The sequence below is a fragment of the Acipenser ruthenus genome, chromosome 14 (genome assembly GCF_902713425.1).
Source record: "Acipenser ruthenus chromosome 14, fAciRut3.2 maternal haplotype, whole genome shotgun sequence".
NCBI lineage: Eukaryota > Metazoa > Chordata > Actinopteri > Acipenseriformes > Acipenseridae > Acipenser > Acipenser ruthenus.
This window is the reverse complement of record NC_081202.1, coordinates 28,958,473-28,976,343: the sequence shown is the minus strand read 5'-3', so window position 1 is coordinate 28,976,343 and position 17,871 is coordinate 28,958,473. Positions and strand designations below refer to the sequence as shown.

The window sequence follows — 17,871 nt, the reverse complement described above, 5'->3', positions numbered from 1 at the left end:
GCAATAGCCCTGAGTACAAAGGTGGAAAATGTACCACAGGGAGGTAGGAAAAGAACAGACGATACACAGTGGCTGTCTGCCTTAACCCCTGATACCCCTGACAGGACATGTTTGTTCCAGCAGGAGCTAAATAGACCAAAAACAATATTGTGTGATAGCTGGTTATTTGAATATGCATTACTGTTTATTGTAATAACACTGTGAGAGGAACAGACCACATCCTTTTTCCTCCTCAACCCACAGGAGTGCAAAGTTTAATACAGTGCTCTTTGGGAATCGTCAACAACTCAGCATGACCAGGGTCCAAACCGGCCAGGTCCTGTTAGGATTCACCATGCAGATTTGAGAGAATGCAGTGTGTAGATGTAAAATCATTGAGCCTTGGTTGACAGCCTGAGACTACTGTATCTTAGTAGGTTTGGGCAACAGTTTTGTTGGTTCATTTGTCTTTTCTTTTTAGTCTAGTTTTAGACTATGTTCCTTACCAAGGTTTCTTGTTCTCTTTCTACCCATTTTAAGCACTTTAACCCACAGTTAAACTTGTAAACCACAGTTTGCAAGTGCCTCTAATTTTAAACATGTCTGACCCTTTTGAAAATTGCTTAGTCATTCACAAAGCGGCTTCTATAACATGCTTTACATTTGTTTTTGTTCAGAAAATGTTTTACCGGTATCTTGAGGAATAAATATAATTACAACACTACCAACTGCATGCTTGTAAGTGGGAGATCTGCCTCACTGCTTTCAATGCTTAAGAGCTTCGTTTCTCTAATTGAATATAAATGTTTTTTGGTATCTGACAGACCTGCTCCAGCAGACCCACACAGTATTACTGCATTTCATAAATATTAAAATAAGTAAAAGGTAAGGAACTGAAAGTGCTGTGGCCTGTCTTGTCAATTTATTTTTTCTGAATGGTAATGCTCAAGCTCAGATTTTAAGTAGCCCCAGTGGGCAGATACTGTGAGAACTGCCTGTTTCCTCTCCAGCAGGAACTATGGGACTGAGCAGGTAAACCTTCTTCCAATGCCAGTTTTTTTTTTGTTAGCACAAAGCAGCATTTATCTAACTGAAGGAAAAGCAGACTGAAAGTCTGTCTTGACTGTTTTGACCCCTGAAATACAATGGCCCCCGTGTCATGGTTTCACGTGGTTGATGCTCACCTTTGTAGAATGCCTAGTTCATAGGAAATAAAATACTTTTGCCAGCTTTCCAATCCAGTGGTCATGCCCCCAGATTCCCCCAATTCATCCAATCCCTCAGTTTTGGATGTTGGCAGGTAAAGAGCTGTTTTTGGAACTAGATAACTGCAGTATAGGAAATACTGTAGAGTTGTTTTTAAGAATTGGGTTTATTTTGACAAGCCACCTTATCATACCTTTCTTGTGTGTCTACTGGACGTGCTCCAGGTCAGCCCAACAATGCTGGCTGACCTCCTCTCCTCACCCACTGCATATGAGAAACTGTTGTGACTCTTCAAAAAAGCTCCCGAAAGCTAACAGTAGAAGTATAAAGCCCACCAGAGATTAGAAATTAAAGACAGTCTTTTCCAGGAATTGTTTTCATTAACACTTTGCCAGATGTAATCAGTTTGCAGCATGTCTGAATGCATTTCTCCCACTTCAGTTTAGAAACCACAAGATATACAAGTATGTGTAACAGAATACAATTATGGAATTATGGGAGCCTGGAAGACACAGGTGGGGTGCTTATAAAAGCCTCTATAATGGTGACCTTTGCTAAGAATCATTAGAAATATTACAGGCACTCGGGGCCCTGGAGTTTTTTTTTTTTTTTTTGTATCATCAAAGAAATAACCCAGACGTCCTATGCTGTCTGCACCAGAACCATGTGCACGCTTATTTCATTTAGTTTTTAATTTTTAAATTTTAAATGTCATTTTTAATATTTTGCCTGGAAAGCTTCGTAGACATAACAGAATGAATTGTAGTGGTTTGAACAGATTAAATCCTGACTTTTTTTTTTTTTTTTTATTTTTTACAATCCCAGCTAAGGGGTATTATAAGAATAATAAGTTTTTTTAAGTCCTTAAACTGGGACAGTATGGAAATATTGTGAATAACTTCCAACTTCCAAGCTACGGGAAAGCTCTAGAGTCTAGGGTTTTTATTTTCACTTTGGCAATGTTTGATCTAATATCATATTGGAAGTGAATGCAGTGACTCGTGGTGATATTCAAAGGAATCTTTTACTTTAAAAAACTTTTTTTGGTGAATAAATGATCTTATTGTCTTTGTAATTTCATTTCAACACAAGTATAGTTATTACATTACACAGTAGCAATTCAATAATATCAAGTTCCAAGATTCTATTGTATTGCTGATTTACTGCTGCAAATCTAGTCCCTTTTCTGCCTTAGAAAATGCATCTTCTCCGTTTGATTTCCATGTTCCCTCGCTCTGTCTCTATCTATATGCTACCCTTCAGTGTCCAATCTGCAAACCAGGACCTTCCTGTATGAAAACATTACATATCTCAATATTTCTATTAAATGGTTACTTCATAGAACTTTTTTTTTTTTAAATATTTAATTTCTTCCCATTTAATATGACATGGTATTTGTTCTATATATTTTTTCTATTGCAGTTTCTGCTTGAATCCGTAGTGTGTCGTGGTTAATAGATACTAGGATTTTTTCAGCCACTTTGTACTATTAAACTATTACTATTAAAGGTAATGAAATGTGTTAAATATCCTGTGTTTTGACTGTGTGCAATAAATGAAGCCCGCTAATCAGCTTTTGTGAGTTTTGTTTGGAAGCTGCCCTGCAGAAACAGGAATTCCCTTCTGAAGTAGTTAAGTCCACAAAGGCAAACCCTCCAAATAGTTGTGTGAGACCTGTATTCCTTTTCTGATCAAATGAAATGTTGTCACTTCTTTACTTATGAAAGGAATACTATTTAATGTTCCTTAATATGAGCATAAGCATTAGCCTGTGTAAAATGTGCAGAGAAGCTTTCAGGTTGTCAGGAGACACTTTCTCATTATCACTGAAAAACATATAATTGAACTAGTACTGAAAAACTGCATAGACAAGGCAGGAAATGTCATCATGCAATTTACACATTTTTAACAGGTACCTGTTTTAAGTGATAAATGTTGGCTTAAAACATATTAAAGGTACATTTGGAAATAAAACTATTGAGAAAATTAAAGGGATCGACCCCACCTCCAGCCACCCAGTAATTCAAGCCCTGAAATTTTCCTCTTGCTGAAGGAAAAACATGTTTTTATCAATGTGTTGTTTTTCTTCTATAAAACTAATAGATGTGATAAAGTAAAATACTTTGTATAGCATTCACATGTATGCAACAGATAGCATAAATCTTAAATACAATTACGCCTTTGTCTCTTTTTTTCTTAAACTTTGCAGGATAAATATACTTATTCTATAATTCATTTAACACGGAAAAAAAAATAACGGGCCACCAAATTAAAGAGATTTATCCTGCCTAAGGCAGCTTATTAAGATATTTTTAAATAAAGATAAAATTAAACATGGATGTGATTCTTTCTTGTAATTGTTTTAAATTATTTGTGTCATTTCTGTATAAATATATTTTTTTAAGAAATTAAATGGGCACCCGGAGATCTCAGACTATTGTATTTCATTATTGCTAAAAACAACATAAAATGTATACTTAAAGAAATAAATGTTCTGAAACTTAAAATATTTTTACAACATGAATTTCACAAACGTGAAAATCAATCAATCAATCTTTATTTTATATAGCGCCTTTCACAGTGAACCACCATCACAAAGCGCTTTACAAGATGCAGTAACAACAAGAAAATCCATAATACTTTAAATACAGAGAAATGCATAGTACATGATAGTAGCATAATACATAAAATAGTACATTAAATACAGTGGAAAGTGCATAATAGAGAGTTGATTTAAAGCGAGTGACAGTGGGAGCATCATCCACCAAAGCTAGGAGAGAGTTCCAAAGAGTCCAAGTGTGGTGCACTTTTGTTTGAGGATAACAAGCAGGCCAGAGTTGGAGGACCTCAGCTTGCGGGCAGGGACATAGCGGTTGAGGAGGTATTCGGGACCTGTGTGATGAAGGGCATTGTAGGTGAGCAGGAGAGTTTTGAAAATAAGCCTGAACTTTACAGGTAGCCAGTGCAGCTGGGCAAGACGGGGATGATGTGATCACGTTTTTTACATCTGGTAAGGATGCTGGCAGCAGCATTCTGAATTAGCTGCAGTCGTTTTATGGTGCATGTCGGCAGACCACCATATAGAGAGTTGCAGTAGTCGAGTCGAGAGGAGACAAATGCATGACAAAGTATCTCCGCATCCGGGAGGGAAAGGTAGGGATGGACTTTGGAGATGTTTCGAAGATGGTAGAAGGAAGATTTGACCACGGAGGAGATGTGGGCATCAAAGGAGAGGATGCTGTCAAGAAGTACACCAAGGCTTCGTACTGTGGGGGAAAGCAGCAGCAGACAGTATCCGAGGTTCTGGGCAGCTATATTTAGATGAAGTTGAGTTTTAGATCCTACTAAAAGGAGTTCAGATTTGCTAGTGTTCAGCTGAAGAAAATTGTCAGACATCCAGGCCTCGATGTCTTGAATGCAAGCCAAGAGCCAGACCATGGCAGAGGGGATACCAGGGTCGAGTTTTAAGAAAATACAATATTCTGTTACCATGTGACGATGCTGTGGGGAAAAAACGGGACGAAATGCGTGTCCCAAGAAAGGTTCTGGGGACACTGGGACCAATGTTCCAAAAGTGGGACTGTCCCGTCCAAATCAGGACGTCTGGTTACCTTAATAATAGCAATAATAATATAAGGAATAAACTCCACCAAAATGTGCATAATAAGCCTGTCATCATATCGAGGGCTTCTGGTGGCAAGACAAATGACGAGACAGAGATACTATTGCACACTTTGGTATCATTTATTTGTTATAATTAGTTGTAGCCATTTACAATAGCTTGAAAAAATATCACTTTTGACATTTCTCTTCCCTTGATTTTTAAAATGCTTTGTTTTACCACTAAACTTTCTTTTGTTTTTTGGGAAGTCTGTTTGCTTAAATTGAACTTTAAATACCTGTCTATGCTTCCCAATATACCGTGGAGGGTGTGCGGCTGAAATTCTTCTCAGTTTTGACGCCACACTGACAGAATACGTTTCACCAGTATGTTTTTGAGTTACTGTAATGGTATTTCATGAATTTTCTTGTTTTCACCATTATCTTCCAGGTACGCTTTTAGTAAATTTATATATTTAAGTGGTACTATAATGCTCCTATCGTTTCATTATAATTATCTCTTCCTGTTTGATGAAAATATGTATAAAGTGACACGATTATATAGCCAACAACCTCCCATGTACATTATTAATAAATAATGTGATAAAATGATCACGTTATGTCACGTTCTCGTATGCATTCCTGTGAAGTCTCTCGATTTCATCGGGACACTCCCACGTAAGATCATCTGCCTCCGGATTATTTAGATCGCCAATCTTAACATAAACTTCAACTTTATTTATTTATTATTATTTTCCCCATCCGACCTGCGAAAATGTCTTGGGCTACTTTATGATGTTGATGTAGGCTATATCAGATTCTAATAGGCTACACGTTAAGAATAAAGTATTATTTACTGTATATGTAAGAATTATATAAATTGTGCAGTAAGTCTGAAAAAGGAGACCTCTGGTTCTCTTGTTTTCATAAGTTGACAGGTATTACTGTACTTGTTTTGCATATTAAATTATTTTATGTTTATTTGTTTATGTTTATGTTTATTGAGTGTGGTGTAGTCGAAACATACAATTGATAATTTAACCTTTTGTTTGATTAATAACTACATTCCAGTAACGCGCTACAGCAGGGATGCATAGATACAACAATCAAGCGATGTTCTTCAAAATAAATTCACCGTCCTGAATAAGGATGCTTGGCACTAAAACCAGGCATGAAAATACTGCCAAGAAAAAAATTCAAATTAAAAAACCTGAAACTCTGACACAAAAAAAACCTGTCATGTGCTACTCTACCATCAACAGACTACAACAAACCACGGAAGAGAGAGAAGTGCGTGCAAATGTAAACAAGCTTTTTTATTTTTTTATTTTTTTATTTTTTACATTCTGAAGCCAATATAAATGAAGCACAATACCAACATTTCTGATCTATTTGATTTAAGATGCTAAAACATCCGAACCGGTAACATCGCTTTCATTTCTGTCCTCCATCTACTGAATTTGTTTACAACAGTGAATGTCCTGGTGTCACTCACGCGTGCTCTTCCAGGTAGAGGTCTCGAAGGTTTTTGAAAACGGTCTAACCACAAATTTGTCTTTTTTTCCACTTTATAAGTAACGAATGTGAATGAAACTTTCAGGATATGTATAGAAAGTTTAGCTGCACTCAACAATGACTTTTTTTATGTCAATGCACCCCACCTTTAATTGAACTTCTGCTGACCCTGAAAAGAATATTATTTGTCACTGAGTCTATGTTCCAGGTCTACTGGGGTCATTAGCTACATGGTTTGTGTCCTGCAAAGTGTCTAGGATATATCTTTTCTGGGTTTGCCTGGGTCAGTGGAAAACAGCCTCTAAGGCAGTCTTGTAAATTGAAAGAGTACCAAGTCTATAAAATGTTCTGAGTCATGGCTGATTTGTTACTATTTATATATTTGCTTGACAGGTTGAAGGTATTATTTCTGTGGTCAGTGCAGGGAAACATGTTAGGCCTCACTGTATTTGGCATGCCTTTTTATTGCACAAAATATATTTTGGAACACTGAAAATGTAATTTCTTCCCTTGAATTGAATATTGTTAACATATTAAAATGTAATATTCCCTTTTCATGCAACCCAGGCATGCAGTTCTGTGATTATAAGCACAGTTGCCGCAGCACACTTCTTTATTCATTATTTTTTTTATGAAAATTGAATAATACTGTATGGAAATAAACAGGGTTGTAAAACTGGTATATTACAAATGAATAATTACTGGTGTGTGACATTAAATAAGAATTCATAACCAAATGATATCCTTTGTGAAAAAAAATATTTCTGCATTATATACATATTATTCTCGGTATTAGGCTATTATGTTTTACATATATAATGCAACATAATACTACTCCTTTTCAAGATGTAGTTCATCTTCCCTAACAATTTCTTGTATCTGGTAACTGTACATTTTGGTCAGAACAGTTTTAACAAACCCAGCTGTAAAGACTTTTTTCCACTTTTTCATGGTAACCAAGATCAGATTAGCAAGCACTTTGTAATGATCAACTTTGTGATAGATTTGCTGTATATATAGTCAAATTTGTTTCAGAATTTAACAAGTATTGCTCAGTTTGGCCCACAATAGCCCTGAGACAGGTCCAAGCTGATCTTTAGGAAGTTACATTGTCCTATATTGTTTCATAATTATTAATCCCATATGTTATATTGAGTATATACTTTAACCTTAAACAAACATGTATTTTTAAACAATATGCAGCCATCAGTACTTAATGACTCTTAAATTATGCAGTATCAAATAATGATAAGTGATGCAATTTTAATACATTTGCAAAGAAATAAAAAATTCTCTGTACTCTCTTCACAGATGACAGCTGCGATTGTATTTGATCTTTTTAAGGCTAATAAATTCAGGCTGTGATGGTAGTTTATTCAGGAGATGAAGGTTGTTTACTGTAGGAATTACATTAACTTTGCAATCTTTGAAAAAGTAGAATGAAACAGAAAAGGCATTTGTGATTTCAAATTCTGTACATGCTGCAAAATCAAAGAGATCCCCAGTTGTTACATAAAGATGTAGAATATTATCTGAATATGTTGGCTGTTTGAATACTATTATGTAAAAAGAATGCCAGGGAATAAGTAATCATTGTCTTTTACTGCATTCACCATGCGTCATCTTCAAATACCTGCTGATCGAGTCCTCTTGAGTTGTGTTGAATATACATAGTGCTTCTAGTTTCAGGTTTTATTTTTGATCCCGTGTAAACATATTTTGAGCTGATTCTCTTTCTTAATCAAACAATAGAATCTGGGATTGGGGATAGGGCATTTTTTAGAATCTTGGAATGGTGATTTCCAATACTGGGGAAGAGGAATTTTTACTTGAAGTGGGGATCAGAGATATATTAAATAACATAAGATTGTACTTTGTCATCACTACTTTTTAACCCACAAATGACTAACCTCTGCTATACCATACACAAAATAGCACAGGTTTGATACCATCCAACCCTTATTATTTATAATGGATGGAAATTATTTGGTATTAAAAAGGTACATTAGTGTGTCTAAAGCTCCTTTCACACTGGCATTCCTACCAGGTCCTGACCCGGGTTTTGGCTACCCGGGTCACAATCCCATGTAGTGTGAAACCACGTACCTGGGTCGTACCAGGGTTGACCTGGATCACAGCGACCCACCTCGGGATTTGAGTCGAGCCACTTTGACCCGGGTTGAACGAGACAAAATGCATGACAGCCATTCATAAGCCAACAAAATAACAAACAGTCACGCCGTGATCACACACCATGAACTAGATTGCAGCAGGGATGAAGAAACATTTGGTCTAATCAACATTTGGGCCGACGGTTCAATACAGAGAAGCTTGGATGGAAGCAACTGCTTCCGGGGCATTGACATGCACATTGTGTACTTGCATCTGTCATCCAGGTAAACCCTGCTTTATCAAAAGCAGTGTGAAATCGCATAGCCAACCCGCATGGCAATGGGTCCTGACCTAAGGTAAGTTTTGACTCGGGGAAGAGCATGCCAGTGTGAAAGGGGCTTAATATTGTTTTACTCCATTACAGGGGTTGTTTACAGCAACAAGTGATTTTGTCAAAGACAGCATCTGAACGTAACCACGTGACATCCAAGTTAGCCTCCTGCTCAAACTTAGTCCAGTACAGACAAGAGTTCCAGCCTTATCTTCAGATGTACATATCTAAGGCATTTGTCTACTGAAACAAGAAAAGTATTTCATTTTATTCATATTTTATAATTGGGATTTTTATAGTTATGGATAAAGTGGATTCCAGGCCTGTGTTGTTCTATACGATAGATACTTGTTTTTACCTAGTAGTTTTAGGTTATTGCCCCATACAGTGAAAAGGTTAACCAAAAAACAGCTTGGAGCCAATTTTTTTTTTTTTTTTTGCTATAAATAAAGTACTCTACAGTTGGGAGTTGGGAGAACTCTTTCGACTGGTTTTACAGACCTTGATTAACACTAATCTTTGACTACCTTACCTAAAATAACATTAGGTAGTCCAAGATTAGTGCTAACCGGGGTCTGTGAAACCAGCCCTTTACCTTGTCTAAGATGTATGTAGTGGTTGCAATAAGAAGCAGGATTAGGTTGGCCAGGTAAGAGATGTGAGTAAGAAAAATATATATCACAAGGCACATTTTAGGGAAACTGCATTTGCCTAATATCTTACTCAAATAAAACATCAGTCCGAGTGGAGTGCAGGATGCGCCCTATAGCCTGGAGGTAACCGGTTCAAGTCCAGGCTATTGTATTGCTGACCGTAGACGGGAGGTCCCAGAGGGCCTCACATAATTGGCCGAGCGCCGCCCGTGGGGGGTGGGCTTAGGTCGGCCAGGGTTCCCTCGGTTCACTGCTCACCAGCGACCCCTGCAGTCTGGCCGGGCGTCTGCGAGCTTGCCAGTAAGCTGCCCAGAGCTGTGTTGTCCTACGATGCTGTAGCTCGGAGGTAGCTGCATGGTGAGTCTGCAGTGTGGAAAAAAACATTCGGCTGACAGCACACGCTTCGGAGGACAGCGTGTGTTCGTCTTCGCCACTCCCGAGTCAGCGCGGGGGTGGTAGTGGTGAGCTGAACCTAGAAATAATTGGATATACTAAATTGGGAGAAAATAATAAAATAATTGGCAATTACTAAAATTTTAAAAATAAATAAATAAAACATCAGTCTGATGGCCAAAATAAAAGTGAGCTTTGTTTCTTATGTTTCAGTAAATTGTTTTGCTGTTACAGGACTTAAAGCAGGTATCTATCTCTGAACACTACATTCCGTGCCCTGAACATCTCTCTTTCTCCCTTTGACCCTCAGGTCAGTTTTTGTTGGAAGAATCCCGCTTGCTCGAAGCAGCTGATATGGCAGGGAAGGCTGCACAGCTTGACAGCACAGAGTTTGATGTGGTCTTTAACGCAGCCCATATGCTCAGGTTGGTTTTCAGTCTTACTACTACATTCCTGTCTGGGATAAACAGAACTGAGTAAAGTTGGCTGTTACAGGCATTCATGTTTTTCTTATCAGGAGTTTTGAAAAAATGTAGATGTAATTACAAATTAATGATGCAAAAGGTGTATTTATTATTATTATGTATTATTTAAGAGGTTTTTTACTTAAAAAGATTGATGATTAGATGTAACTACAGTGCGATTGAGCTGCATGGTAAATTGTAAATTGATTTCTAGGAACTTCACATATGATGGATTTGTGTAAAATATGTTTTATCCTGTAATGCCCACTTCTGTATCACTTGTGATACACATGCAGTACATTATGTGTTGCCAGACAGGAATGCTTGGGCATTACAGGATTAAATAGATATAAAGCCATACTAAAAGATCTCATTCTCTGAAAGTGTGCTGTATTCAAAGTGCAACTGCACCCTATATTTCTTTGTGTTAGTTAGTGATGAAACAAAGTAGTGTTCTGAGTGAATAGGCAAAAGTGTAAGAAGGTTACAATATTGTTTAAATTATAACTGCTCACATGGTGGTAGTGAGCAGTTATAATAATACAATGAAGTTGTATTACTATGGCAGTGTTTTGTGGAAGACCATGGATAGGTTGTTAACACCTGTGCCCAGCCACACTCTCCATACAGGTCAAATTTCAAGCATGGCTAAATTGTTCTGTGACTAACTTAATTAATAAAGGCTTCCCTTCCCTACAGATGTAGAAACACGACAGCCCTGAAAGTGATATTAATCTCAGAGGATATATCCTCTATAAATGTTTAAAATAATAATTTTGAATTAGCAATGAAATTGATTACAATTTGTTTTAGCAGGATAGCGGAGATGCAAAGTCTAACTTTGATATGAGATCCTGTTTGTTTGTAGTAATTTTCACTGCTGGGTGGTAAGCAGTACTAAGTGACATACACACGGTCACACACAGAGTCAGTGGCAGAGCTATTGTTAGTATAGATGCCCTTCAGCCTTCGATTCTTCCACTCTAATCTGTGGTCACTCCTGGCAATCCAAGTTTCGCTAATGTGCTGTTGTCCACAATCTGAGGCTTTATCAGATCTGTGCAGATGTAACAGGGGTGTTCTGTTACAGTGTGTGTATCCGCTTAGAGAACGAGCGACGCATAGAGAGTTTGTGATCGAAATGCCGCTCAGATGTCCAGGTTTTATTGAGAATCACAAGTAGTCAGATGCAGGAGTATGTGGCCACCACTAGGGTACCAACAATGGTAGCCCTAGTGCAGAAGAACATATACAAACATATACATAATGGCGAAATACAAAAAGGCAACAACAAAATACAGTGAGAAAACAGCTAACAAAGGTGGCCAAGCTTAGGCCGAGCACTGCTCCCACTAAAAGGAACCTTCTCCCTGCATAAACTAAATAAACTGAGGAGGGATTAAAATCCTTTAAATGAATCCCTACCTATTGTCATAAGGGTCCCGGTTAAACACGCAGTGGTCCTCTGTGTTGATTCACTCACGCTGGATGCACACACAGTCATGAGGCTTTCAGTTAGTAAACATAGCATGGAATAGCACAGAACAAAATACTTCTTTTAATTAAAGGGTGGCTGCTTGAATCACTGATGTGACTCATTGCTACTAAGTACTGTCTATAAAACATAACACACATATTTATTTTAATTGTAAATGGAGTTGTATCTCCCTGTATCCTTTATGTACTCAATTGTTGCATTTTGTGATATATGTTCTATGATAATATGTTTTTAAAAAGTCTAAATATACAGTACTTGTCAGTCCTTCCTGTCTCAATTTCCCCATCATCTTTCTTCTCTGTGGAATATATTTTGTACAATTACAAAAATAATGCTTCATGGATTCTGTTGTCTTGCACTGGTCACAATCTCCACTGTCATGCTTGCCTATGATATTAAGGAATTTATTAATGGCACAATGTCCTATTCTAATTCTACTACAGATTATTCCCTCTTTTCTATTTTTGCACCTACTGTGTACCTTCTTATCAACCACTGGACAAATGCTAAAATAATTTCTCCCTTTTTCATCACTATTCCACTGTTCTTGCCATTTTATCAGAACCTTCCTGTTGACAATACTAATACTGTGTACCTCTGTCCTACCTAATGAAATGTTCATGTCTATTGTAGCCTGTTGTGTTGCATTTTTTGCCATTAAATCTGCTCTTTCATTTCCCCTTATTCGGACATGTGCAGGAATCCAAATAAAAGTCACACTTATCCCTTTATAAAACAACTCATTATACAGATGTCAAATGTTGTCACATAAAAAGCTGATAACACTCTTCTACTAGCAATATTCTTTCTAGAAATTGCTCAAAAAACAAATAATTATAGGAAAAAAAAATTGTAGCAAGTTTTGCTTTTGTGGATGAGGAAAAAATGTTACAAAACTCAAAAAATGCTAATTAAAAAGTATTCATACCCTGACAAGGAAAATTAAATGAATAGCTAGATGAGACACCTTTAGCAACAATAACCTCTTTTAAACGATTAGGATATTTGTCAAAGAGCTTTTGGCATGATTCTTTAGTGCTTTTTGACCATTCTTCAACGCAAAATTGTTCCAGTTCGTTCAAATTCTGAGGACTTCTCTTGTGCACAGCCTTCTTCAGCTCATACTAAAGATTCTCAATCAGATTTAGATCGGGACCTTGACTAGGCCATTCCAGAACCTTGATTTTATTCTATTTTAACCATTCTGAAGTAGATGTTGATGTGTGCTTTGGATCGTTGTCATGTTGGACCGTCCAGTTGCACTTTAAACCAAGTTTTGTAGTGGAGGGTTTCAGATGATTTGCCAGTATTTTTTGGTATGCTATGTAATCCATTTCACCATGTATTGGAACTAAATTTCCTGTGCCATTAGAGTGAAAACAGCCCCATTGAAGAATATTACCACCTCCATGCTTGACAGTAGGTATGGTGTTCTTTTCTTTGTACGCCTCACCAGACTTTCTCCAGGCGTAACGACTATCAGCATGACCAAATAGCTTGATTTTTGTTTCTGGTCCTTTGACCAGAACTCATATCTATCATTCAAATGTCATTTTGCAAACTTTAACCTAAGAGTGGCTTTTTCCTTGGCCTACGACCATTGAGACCTTCACAATGCAATACTCAACCTATAGTTAAAATGGAAACCCCAGTCCAACCTGCAGCCAATTCACTTTGAATATCTTTGGCAGGCAATCTGAGATTGTTATTAACCTTCCTCACAATTCTTCTACTTGTTCTTGGTGAAAGAACCTTCTTTCTTCCATGAGTCTTGTACTTCTTGATAATAGAAACAATAGTTGAAATGGGAATACTCAAATGCTTGGAAATCTTCTTGTGTCCTTCTCCAGCTTTATGACAATAAATGATTTTCTGCCTAAAGTCTTTAGATAGCTCTTTACTTTTTCCCATATTCACTTTTTGGTAATGACAGCAATCATCCTATGCCTAATAACCCTTTTATACTCTCTAAGAATGTTCACCTACAGTCCAGCATTTTCTAGACTTTCCTAGAATTAGGTTCTGCATTATCATATCAAAATTTCTAGCACCTTGTAGACAATACTATCATAGCATCAAATGGTATGAATGCTTTTGAATTAGCATTTTTGCAAAAAATTAAATAATGCTTAAATAAATAATTGTAGACATCTATTTCTTGTAACTTTTTTTCCTCATCCACAAAAGCAAAACTTTTGCTAAAAAAGATTTTCCCTAAAATTCTTTGTTTTTGAGAGATTTCTAGAAATGATACATTTCCATTGTAAGCTTTTGACTACATGCCAGCCCCTTTTTAGGCAGGTGACCAGGGTTTCTTCAATTGACACCTGACCGCCTACTGTACATTAATTTCAATTAGGCATACTTTGTCAAAAATGTAACATTTTTATGTACAAATCAAACAAACATATTCTTTACAGGGCAGGCTTCATCACTGTCACTGCAGGCGAGAGGTTTTATAAAAAACAAAACTATACTGCGAGTGGGTAGGAGTGTTAACTTTTGTCATCTGAACTGAGTGATGCTTGAATTGTATTAGTCTCTTTTCTGTTTGTCAACTTCCTTTTTTCTGTTCATGCCCCAATCCATTAAATTGTCTTCAGCTGTGTTCTTCTATCAAGGTTAGTGAAGCCACTTCTGGAGCTCTCTTCAGCTTCCCAAACCCTCAAGGAGGGTCACCTTTATCTTTTTATGTCTACCCCATCAAGACATTCATTTTTAATTTAATTAATTTAATTTTTTTTTTTTTACTCACAGCAGCTGTGGTTAGGGGTTTGCTGCTGTAGACACCTATTGATTTTTGGTGTGATAATCCTTCTGGGCAATAGTTTCCACTTTGTTTCTGCATGCTAGCAGATATAAAGCATAAGAGTGAGATATGTTTTGAATGCTGTGACTACAGGGATTTCAGCTGTTGCGACGAAACAGGAAAAGTAAAAGAATAGATGGTGATTTATTTATATATTTTTCTGAGCTTGATGCCAGATGAATACGAACGTGCCATCTTCAGGCACATTATTCATATTTCATTTATACTTAATTGTTTATGCCAGGGTTTGTTTTTTGAAAAACATTCTGCAAAGAGTGGCATTTTGATGTTGCCAAGGGAACACTTCACAAGATAAAGGGAAATTAAGGTGTGTGTGTGAGATATTGTGATTCTTTAATGCTTCAGCATTTACCTCTCCATTGATTTTAGGTAGTAATATCCAAGAATGAACCTTTTGATCGTTGTTGCAATCTCAAGAGGGGAATTTTACTGTTTTTGTTGGTATGAAGTCCCTTTAGTTTTTAATTAATACTCTCTTTTTTTTTTAAATAAATTTAGTCGTTGCCAATTATTTTTTATTATTTTCTCCCAATTTAGAATGGCCAATTATTTTTTTTAAGCTCAGCTCACCGCTATCACCCCTGCGCTGACTCGGGAGGGCGAAGACGAACACACACTGTCCTCCGAAGCGTGTGCCGTCAGCCGACCGCTTTTTTTCACACTGCGGACTCACCATGCAGCCACCCAAGAGTTACAGCGTCGGAGGACAACGCAGCTCTCGGTTAGCTTACAGGCAAGCCCGCAGGCACCCGGCCAGACTACAGGGGTCGCTGGTACGCGGTGAGCCGAGGACACCCTGGCCAATCTAACCCTCCCTCCCCCCGGGCGTCACTCGGCCAATTGTGTGCCGCCCCCTGGGGGCTCCCGTCAACGGTTGGCTGTGGAATAGCCTGGACTCAAACCGGCAACGTCCAGACTATAGAGCGCATCCTCCACATGGAGCGACTTTACTGGATGCGCCACTCGGGAACCCCCCTAATTAATACTCTTAATGTGTTTGTCTTGGAAACAGCTCATGGAAATCCCTCTAGTGCTGATATAAGTGGTCTTGGGGATCACCACGGCTGTATGCACAGTAGGGTTTGAAATGGTAGTGTTTTATAAAATGTTTTTTCAAATATACTTTATAGTTTCGGAAGCGATTAAATTAATAATCTAAGTTAAAATAATAAATGTGTGTGACAGAGAGCGAATGAATCCTAGTCAAGAACCTCCCTCCCGACCTGTGAGGGCGCTGTGTAACAGGAACAGTGTGCCCCGGAATGGGTGGTTTGGCAGTTCATTCCAGGGTCAGTCAGAAGTCGGCCATCCAGAAAGGGGGCAGGGTCACGATATCAGAAGTCATCGTATGCAATGTGTCAGTCATGGATTGGAGGATACGTGATTGCACTCGCTACATCAGGGGATGTGGCCAAGCAATCTGTTCCTTTGTTATGGTTACGGAAAGACCTGTAAAGGATATACTGTTGTAAAAAGAAACCGTGAGTTTTTGTGTTTTGTTTTGTCTCTCTATTAAACTGTCATGTTTCTCATTTATAGAAGACTAAACTCCGGGAGCTGTAGCTAAACAACCAGCAAACAAACCCTGACTACACTTCACCATTGAGCATGTTTAAACTTGGAATTCACCACTTACACTACTAACACTCACTCTGGACTTGTGACCGTGTTTGTGTTTGTGTGTGTCTTGTTCGTGTGATTACTGTTATTACTTCGGGACTGAACCCTGTGGTTTTGACTGGCTTTAAACAGCGCTGTGTATAGCCAGTATTATTATTTAAGCAAATAATAAAGCTTTGTTTTTCACCATTGAACTGTTATTGGATTGTTATTACTGAGCACTGCATCACCTCTACACTTGCGCATTGCAAACCACTTACTATTTACTATTTCCAAACTATATTTCAGCATATTATTTAAAGAGATAGCAAACAGCAACTGTCACTATCACAGTGATATTTTTGTTTCTAATTAGAACCTCTATACCGCCAAACGCAACATTGGTGCGTATGTTATGTAATCAAGCTAAATGGCTTTCATTGGGCGAAATGAAATTAAACAAAACAGTCTTTATTGATTCATCTACCAGCATACATTCAAAGTAATCATGCTGGCATAGTTTTACACAAGTACATTTTTCAAAGCATTCGCCACCGTGGCAAACTTGGTGAAAATTAATTGAGCCACACAGGAAAACATTTCGCTTGTGGCGACGTGGCAAGTGGCTAGCGGAAACAAGTTTAATTTAAATGCAAAGTGTTTGTGTGTTCAGAGCCAGCAGCCAGAGCAGCAACACAGAGAACTTCCATGGTTTACCTGGAAGCCGTTCGGGGGCCTTGCATAAGAATATTAATATTCTATGACAATAGAATACAATTAAATCTACTCTGTATCTTGTTGTTGTTGATGTTTTTGTTATTAAACGTCAGTCTTGTGGTGTAAATAGAATAAACGGCAAATCCACATTGAATATGGAAAATTTGGGTTATGGATCCATCCGCACTTTGTTGTATATTTTCTGTATTCAATGGGGCTTCGACGTTTATCTGTATGTATCATTTTATAGTACAAAGAATGCGCCATAGACAAGCAATATATAGTGTAGAGAGAAAACAGATATTGTAAGTACACAGGACTGCTAATTTTATATAAGGTATGCGTTTTATCCAATAGATATTGGGTTTACTGAATGTTACTTTTTTATGTTTAAAAACAAGGCTTTTAAAGATTACTATGTAAAATGTTTTTCAACACGTTAACAAGAGTAATCATTTTAGCAAGCTGACACTTCTAAATGTTTCTAATTACTTTTTAATCCCATCCTGGTTAAACATCATAACTTGATCATTGCACCACAGTTAGCAAAAAGTATGTTATGTGGTAAGACCGCAACAGTTAAGGGTGTTATGTTGTAAGTCCAGAAACACCATAGTTTTAGTTAACAGAAGGTTCTTTATGTTGTCATTTTTAAGCAGAACATCACCAGATCAGTTCACCTAAAGTTCAATATGGTGATTCTAAGAAAAACTGTTATTTGGAGCAAACGCAGGTCCCTCTTCAACTCAAGCTGGACTCCATCTTCTTCTCTCTTCTCTGACTGAGATCTCTACCTTTTTCATTCAGTCACGAATGAAAGTCTTGCTTTGGATCTCGGCTCCTCCAAGGAAGGTAGCAGAACTGGCTCAGGCCTCCAGTATTTAGCATCACAGGTATGCCGAACCAGTTCTGGCTGACCCAGTAACGTATTGAAACTTCCTCTGTGTGCTCCCTACATTTTATACATTCTGGGA

At 37.6% G+C, this 17,871-nt stretch overlaps 1 protein-coding gene across 3 annotated transcripts in view; it reads left to right on the top strand.

The window, feature by feature from the left end:
* The window catches only part of LOC117419918 (protein O-mannosyl-transferase TMTC2-like), a 140,643-nt gene that overhangs the window by 102,702 nt on the left and 20,070 nt on the right, over positions 1–17,871 (top strand). For 2 of the 3 annotated variants that reach the window (XM_034033303.3, XM_058986297.1), the window contains exon 10: positions 10,100–10,214. In XM_034033303.3, coding sequence (XP_033889194.1) covers positions 10,100–10,214 — 115 coding nt within the window. Of the gene's footprint in view, positions 1–10,099; positions 10,215–16,120; positions 16,341–17,871 lie in introns of those variants that run through there. The other variant, XM_058986298.1, reaches the window with a different exon arrangement.